At 37.6% G+C, this 8510-nt stretch overlaps 1 protein-coding gene across 1 annotated transcript; it reads left to right on the top strand.

The window, feature by feature from the left end:
- Window positions 1-4235: 4235 nt before the first annotated feature.
- On the top strand, window positions 4236-7652 carry LOC149177409 (protein NRT1/ PTR FAMILY 5.10-like). The gene is made up of 4 exons (XM_089423407.1): window positions 4236-4470; window positions 4565-4782; window positions 5450-5964; window positions 6374-7652. The coding sequence occupies exons 1-4, from the start codon at window positions 4350-4352 to the stop codon at window positions 6918-6920; spliced, it is 1401 nt and encodes a 466-aa protein (XP_089279533.1). The 5' UTR covers window positions 4236-4349; the 3' UTR covers window positions 6921-7652.
- Window positions 7653-8510: the final 858 nt, after the last annotated feature.

Genomic DNA, 8510 nt, shown 5'->3' with positions numbered 1-8510 from the left:
AAAAAAACAAATGCCAACATATATACGGAATCATGAGTCTTCGTAATAAAAAATAAAAGTAAGAGAAACAACATGAAGGGTCCATACCTTTTTTATTTTACGATTTTTAGAACAAACCTATAATGGAGGACATGAAAACGAAGTGACACATCATAATTGAAAGATCCCAACAAAAAAATTATACAATTTTCAACATAAGGTTGAATCAAGAACCCTAATGTAATGGTCCATTACGATTTGACAATAAAACTCTTATGGGTTGCCTCATAGGTAATTGTAATATGACAAAAATAGACTCAAAGAATGTTTAACAAAACCATACCATAATGGCTCAAGAAACATATAAACCCTCAGAGTTGCGGGTTTGTTTATTTAGTTGGAATGTGCATTCAGATTTTCCAATGACCACACCAAATGAAAATCTAAGCAGTTCCCTGTGCATGGCCTTCACATGGGTTTTGTGCTCAGGACCCTGAGGCCCTAGAGTTCCTGCATGCAGTTAATTAGAGTAAACAAAGAACAATACACTAGATGAGGAATAATAACAATAAACCCATTTTTAGCCATAAACACAAATCGTAACAACACAAAATATAGCGAGATGTGTTGAAGGGAAAATAATATCGTTTTTGTTCGGGCTGGTATATTGTAAGTAGGGGTTGATCCCTACTTGTTAACTAACAGCTACATTCACATAAACTGCCATGACCATTATGGTAACACCTAAGTAAATGCCAAACCAATTAGCCTAAGGCTCGAAGGCCTCAAAGGCTCCAAGTCTCTAATGCACAGGGACTAAGCTTATGAAACCATGCAAATATTTTCTAACTGAACCCTAAGAGACACACAACCCAACAAATGAATTCTATAATCGCCCAAGAAAGACCAACATGCATACATAGTTCGCAAACAGTCAAGGGGAAGAGGTTGAAAGAGGAAGGAAGAAAAATCTGTGTGCTTCACATGAAAACAATGGTGGTGTGTAGATACATACCTGGTGCAATGTGTGAAAAAGAAACTGCGTTTATACACTCAATTCCACATCACGTTATTGAACCATTGAAGCAATGAACTTTTCTACCAACATCTCATGAAACCAACCTCGTGGGGTAACGAGATTTGCAGCATAATTGGAGGGTTTTCAAAATTCCAAGCATCGAGAAAAGAACTGAAGGGTGGCAGAGTAAATGCCGTAGAAGATCGAGGTAAGTATTGAGTTTCTAACATTTACGTGTTGAGGAGCTGACTTGGGCCTACAATGTGCCACGGAAGAGCTACCAACCAATGAATTGATCAATCAAACCAATTAGAATGAGCCATATCACTTGCCCCATCACTCTATCAACGTAAATCAAAACACTGCATTAAGGCACGATGGGATGGGCATTGTATTGGAATGTGTAACATTTAATTAAATTGAAAGTTTGTTGTCAGAAAACAAATAGTTGCAATACTAATCTATGGATTTCTGATATATTGATTCCGGAAAACAAATCGCTAAAATGTCACTCAAACATATGTCAATCAGAGGTTGAAATATTTGATAGTTGGCATGCAAGATATATAACATCGGAAATCCAATTGTTGTATGGCACATATAATTTACACACAACTTTACAACATACTCACATACCAATTACCATAATGTTCACAATGCATAAATTTATAATCTTATATAAAATGTTTGTTCTCATGCTCTTAAACAACAACTTCAACCACCCTTCAATCATACCATAAGCCATATGATCACATATATATCCAAGCCATAATACATAGCTCTGATGCCATACAATTAATCATAATCAGTTATTTCTTGAATAATATTATTTGAGAGGTATATCTTTAAGAGAGGTCCCACCTATTAGGCCTTTTAACAAGACGTATTATTTAAGGGGAGGATTATTTTAGGCGTCACAATGGTTTGTGAATTTTGTTAGTATTGACCATCGTCAACGAATTACAATATTGATTTGACTATTTTTTCCAGTATTTTAAAAAATTACTAAAACATTACCATAATCAAAATATTGATTTCAAAATTTGTAAACTTTTGTAATTGATTTAAATGTATATTTCATTGATAATGAAGTTGCCATAAAGAAGACAAGTAAAATTGGGGAAATTTTTAGTAAGTTTTATTAAAGCTTAACCGATAATAATTTATATGATAGGGGTTTTGGCGTAAATCACATTATCAATCATTTGTCAAATAATGTGATTTACGCTGAAACCCCTATCATATACTTGTTATGGATCACAGAAGCCTCAATTCTACAATAATAATTTGTTAATGAGAAAAAGTAAAACATTTGAAAGATTCACTGTTGGTGGTCTTTTAACCCCATCCAAAAATCGGAAAGAAGAATATGGCATCTCTACAAGAATTTAGAAAGAAAAATAATTCACGGGTTTGGAGGACCTTAGACTCTCTTAATAACGTCAATTTATGTTAATATTGTGTTTTTTATTTCCTTATTAGCCTTCTTTTCTCTTGTGCCTCACATAAGTGGTTTGTACAATAGTGGATGCTCTAAATCTACCAGCACTGGTGCATGCCTTATGACTTTCATAGAAGGGGGACCCCATAGATATGTAATAAAGAGCATGTTGCTTCTTCTATTCGGTACAACCCTAAGAACAACACTTATGCATCTTACATTACTCAACACCTGCAAGTAGCAACAATCACCATAATTTATCTAAGCATTTAATCCATCAAACAACAACTTAAATCATTATCATACAATTACTTGTAGTAAGTCTCCCATATTGACTACTAATTAATTGGTTATAGAAGGCACGATAATCCATCTTTCATCCTACAACTAAAAATGAAGACCTTTTACTCGGCCCTGGTAAAGGAGGTTGAGGAGTGTAGATTCTGCCTGAGGAGTCATTCCCATTGTACGAAATGGTTGTGGACAAGGAGGATAATAGTTCATCTGCAATGGTCCGGTTGTTGCATCCCATTCAATATCACACCATTTTGGATCTCTTGTATTTAGCCCCAGGATTCTACCGATTAATGACATAAATGACATCGTGGATAAACTCATATTCAGGAACTCAACGACAATCCTGCCATGGGTTCATTTCATTTCAAAAATCTTCTGGGCAACTGTTTAGTTTGAAATTTCATTTCAAAAATCTTGCGGGAAAGGCAGAAGGCAGAGAAACTGTTTATCGGCCGAGCAAAGGCAATCGAATGTTCCGTGAGCGTTCCCCAGAATTTCAAAAATTCAGGTCTGGGTGGAACGAATCAGCCCGAGTTCGAATCACATGCCGGCCTGAACGAAACAGGAACGGAAGGATTTGAGGCTGTGAATTATCTTTTTGAGCCTCTTCAGTCGAAGCCTTTTTCGAATGTTTCAAGTCTTTCCACTGCCAGCGACAGAGCGTGGCCCGTGAGTAAATTATTCAAGAATCATAAAATTTATGTCTTAATCTGCATTATTTTCAGTCTGGATTTTAAGAATTGATTTGGGATTTTTTTTTTGCTGTGGTGCAGACATTGAAGTTCAGCTGGAGGATCGTCGTGGCTACGATTATTGGATTTCTGGGATCGGCTTGTGGGACTGTAGGTGGGGTAGGTGGTGGAGGCATATTTGTTCCCATGCTCAACCTCATAGTGGGATTCGACACCAAATCTGCGGCTGCTTTATCAAAATGTAAGTAACGAATCCGATCACACAATTCACTGATTGAATCTTTGAACCAGGCTTTAATTCTGAAATACTTTTACAGTTCCAATTCTGAAACAATTCAACAGTCCCAATGTCTTTTTTTTGTTTTCTTTCTGCTGACCAATTTGCGGACCGGGAGGTTGGCGGAGAACGGGAGGAGCGATGGTGGCGGAAGAGGGGGAGATTTCCGGCAGCCGGAGCCGGACGATTTTCCGGCCGGTGCCGGAAAAGGGGCCATTCTACTGCCTCCGTAGACTACTCCTATAAAATGTCATAATTTTTTTTAGCGTGAATCGGTAACTGTCAGGCCTAATCTATGGGAGACCCAGGATCAAACCTCATAGCTGCCACTATAACACCAAAAGCATAACCAACCACCTGCAAGTCGGGTATATTAAGTTCCTATGATTTTAGCAAGAGAAGGCTCACAAGAAAGGGGATCCGCCCCTCTAGCTGCCACCACAGCAGGTCATTGTACTCAATGAGATTTGAACTTCGGTCTGCCCAAGCTTTGCCCATGTGACTTACTGTCAAACCACACCGTACATAAAACGTTATAATTTGATAGTTATAATTTTAAAATTTTAAGGTAGGAGTAACTTAAAAAGTCAACGTGGGTGCCCTTAAAACGACCTTCTCGCCATTATTCTTACAAAGAATTATTCAATGGAAGACCATCATCCTTCATCATCCAGTGGTTTTGTAGGAGACGGATCAGTGGATCTCCATGGACGCTCTGTTAGCAAAGATCATACTGGACGATGGAAAGCATCACTTCTCATCATTGGTATGAATTCAATTATCTCTCACACATTCAACTCTAAAATAGTGTAACATCTTTTGTATTTGGTGATCATATTTTATCATCATTTTCTTCACAGGAGTGGAGATAGCAGAGAGGTTTGCCTTTACAGGCATACATTCAAACTTGGTGACTTACCTCACAGATGTTTTGAGTGAGAGTACTGCTACTGCTGCAAAGAATGTGAATGATTGGTCAGGAGTGGGGTCCATGCTTCCTTTCCTGGGGGCTTTTGTTGCAGATTCATATTTGGGTCGTTATTGGACTATTGTCGTCTCATCTGTCATATATTTGATGGTTAGTATTTTATTTTTCCTTTTCCTTTTTTTCCAAGTCATCTCAGAAGCATACCCCAAGCAGAACAATACAACAAGTGGACTTCGTTGGGCTCAGGTACCAATTGTGAGAAATCGCTGTTCCACGAAAACCATCAAGGATTTACACCGAACTTTATTCCTTTGAAACTCATGCCATACGGCTAGGGCAGACCACACAAAAATGGGACACTCTTGGACAGTTAAACAGACAGTAAAGTTTACAACTCATATTACTGGCACAAGACCTTACCTGATTGCTTCAGGACTTATTAAGGCAGGACCAGCCCATTAAAGGCAACGAGAACCTTACTTTCGAAGAATCTACCTTGAAGTACAAACCCTTTGTAGGGTTGATCAGGATTTACCGGCATGACGACGACCTTACTGGGCTGAGGAAATCCCATTGTGTTGTAATTTTTTTTTTTTGGTGTTCTAGCATTAAACAATGGATAATTCTGTATCTGCATAATTAGTTTCCCAGTGGATTCATGCAAATTTTGATGGACGCAGGAAGATTTTGCTATATTTGGGTGAATTGAACCCCTATTTAAAAGGACAATAGGGTTTGAAAATAATTGTTCTTTTTCTGCCTTAATCTCGTGCATGGAATCTGACTAATAAACACCACATGAGATGGATTGTTACAGGGATTTATTTTGGTCACTTTGTCCGCCTCTTTGACGAGTCTGAAGCAGGTTGGGATTTTCTTCTTCTCAATCTATTTGGTTGCTTTGGGGCAAGGAGGCTTCAAACCCTGTTTACAAGCATTTGGTGCCGATCAGTTTGATGAGGATGACCCAGAAGAGAATAAGTATAAGAGTTCATTCTTTAACTGGTGGTATTTTGGTATTTGCATTGGTATTCTTACGGGATTCACTGTACTCACGTATATTCAGGACGATATCGGATGGGGCCTAGGATTTGGCATTCCTGCTGTGACTATGGCAATAGCACTGTTTATCTTCTTGTGTGGGACAAGATTTTACCGGCATAAACTGCCTGGTGGTAGTCCTCTTACTCGAATTGTTCATGTCTTTGTTGCAACATTTTATAAGTTGAACGTTTCCACTTATCAGGAAGAAAATAACGTAGCTCGCATTGAAGAAAGAGAAGTTTTGATTTTTGGGCCAAGAAGACCGCAATTGCGTACTAATCAGTTTAGGTAATTCCTCTCTGGTCTTCCTCAGTTTACATCTGGTTATATTGCATTTATTAGTACAAACCTACAGGAAATAATTGCCACAAAAATTGTTTGACATTGCTAAAAGTGGCCAATGCCATGACTCCAATTTATTGGAGTCACAGTGCTTTTGCCATTTGACATGGAAAATATTGAAACTCTTGGTAATTGAAATAATCTTCTTGTACGAAGAGGACTCGCAATTTATATTAAGGATAGAGTATAGGATATGGCGACTTCCCGACCACGTGTAAGGTATAGTGTATCCTTAAGTCATTTCTATTTTATTTCAGTCTTATTGTTGTTGCTGCTTGTGGGTTGTACTCTCTTATGTTCAATTTTAGATGAACTAAGATATTTGTGATGGATATCCTCATTCTTAATTTTCCAGGTTTCTCGACAAAGCTACAGTTGAAGATGAGTTGGACCATGAGTGCAAAACAACCTTCAATTGGCCACTATGCACAGTCCAAGAGGTTGAAGAGGTGAAAGATGTTCTTGGGCTGTTACCAATTTGGATGGGATGTTTAATGTATGGGGTTGTTTTTGCACAATCTTCAACATTTTTCACAAAACAGGGGAGCACAATGGATAGAAAGATTGGATCACATTTTGAGATCCCTGCTGCTAGCTTACAATGTTTTACTAGCCTATCTATTCTCCTACTGGTGTCTGTCCATGACCGCATCTTTGTTCCAATTTCAAGGCACTTGACAGGGAATGAACGGGGGATAACTATGCTGCAAAGGATAGGGACTGGCATGTTTTTCTCCATTATATCAATGATTGTTGCTGCATTGATAGAGATTAGAAGAATCGAGGTAGCAAAGGACAATGGACTGATAGACCTGCCCAATGCAACAATTCCCTTGAGCATTTTCATGCTGCTTCCACAATATGCGCTATTTGGCATAGCGGATGTATTTGCAATGGTATGAATCCAAGAGTATTTTTATGATCAGATGCCAGACACTATGAAAAGCTTGGGTATTGCTGTGTATCTGAGTGTTGTAGGAGTTTCTAGTTTCATTAGCAGCATCCTTATTTCAATTACTAAGAAGCTTAGTTGCAGAAGCAAGGGGGTTTGCTGCTTCACAAACAACCTGAACAAAGCTCATTTAGACTACTTTCATTGGCTTCTAGCCTCTCTGAGTGCAATAAGTCTCTGCATTTACATGTTCTTAGCCAGCTGCTATCAGTATAAAAATCCCAAAAAATTTATTTCTTATGAGGACGACGAATCATTTAGCGAAAGGCCACTTATTCATTCATGAGCATATGTTGAGATATTTAAGGGAATTGTTAAGGTTTCCCTGTTCAGGCAGAGTGCATTACTCTCAGGCAAGACAAATCGTAGAGTTAGGTACAGAACATGTCATCCTCGATTCTATGTTGAAAGTGTCCCGTCATAGGTGAGTGTTTGTTTGTAAATGCAGTGCATGTGTATCTTGGAGCCCTTCTTAGGATGCTTAGGTAACCCTATATACAAATGTCGCAGTTACTTGCCAAAAGCAAATGGCCTTCACTATTTAATGAATTATGAGACTGAGATTAACGGGAATTCTGTTAAAAACTGGAGCTTTAGTTGGCATTGGAGGTTTAATCCAAAGTTAGTCGAGAATGTTCTTTGATTTACTGAGAAAGTTCGGTGTCTAGCTCACTTAAAAGAACCATTCCCCACTTCTAGCTTGTATAAAAAAATGACATTGAAGAAATGAGAAATCTAAAATATATATTGTTATCAGCAAAGCTATTGTGCAAAAGAACCTAATGGTAGATGCATCATTAGTTCACATGCATTTTAAAATAATTAATGAAGGTAAAGAAGGTTAGGTTAAACTAAGAAGGCACTCTTGACATGGATACTTGCCTTGATGTCAACTACACCCATACCCATTAGGGGTGTTTGTTATGAGAGCACCAACTTAGGTGGTTCTGATTGGGTGAGTTAAATCACATGGTTCAATAATAGCCATGAGCTTGTTCAATTTAAAGAATTACAATATATAACTCTCATTTTTTGATTTTGTCATCATGTTCATTATCTATTAGTATTTATTGTGTTATACCTGGGTCCTTGGGCTCCATAACAAGAGTACCCTGTACTATTGCTAGGCTTCACTTGGGATGATTATGAGTTATGATTGTTAAACTTTCACTGTAACCTATATATAGCAAATGGATAAGAATTTGCAACATGAATATATTCAACATAAGGATGAAATTTAAATAATATAGCAACCATAGCAAAGAAGCACATACAACAACCAAGATTTTTTTCCTTATTGGGAACAAATTATTTTTCACCTTGTTGATTTCTTTTCTTTTATAAAGATTGTGCAAACATAGAAATGACGTTTCTTCTAAAATTATGAATGCAATCTGGAAACAACTTCACTTCTAAAATACAAGAATGTAATCCAAAGATTTCTTTGAACATTCTCTATACAAATAGAATCTGCTAGTGGCACATGATGTAATTGGGAATACCCTAAATTTCCCACTTCGCAGTACATTGTTTAAGTTTG

Source organism: Pinus tabuliformis, chromosome 4_1 (assembly GCF_031772625.1).
Source record: "Pinus tabuliformis cultivar Carrire ecotype Pingquan chromosome 4_1, CPIR1, whole genome shotgun sequence".
Lineage (NCBI taxonomy): Eukaryota > Viridiplantae > Streptophyta > Pinopsida > Pinales > Pinaceae > Pinus > Pinus tabuliformis.
Note: the sequence above shows the minus strand (reverse complement) of the source record. Positions and strands in the feature narration are given on the sequence as shown.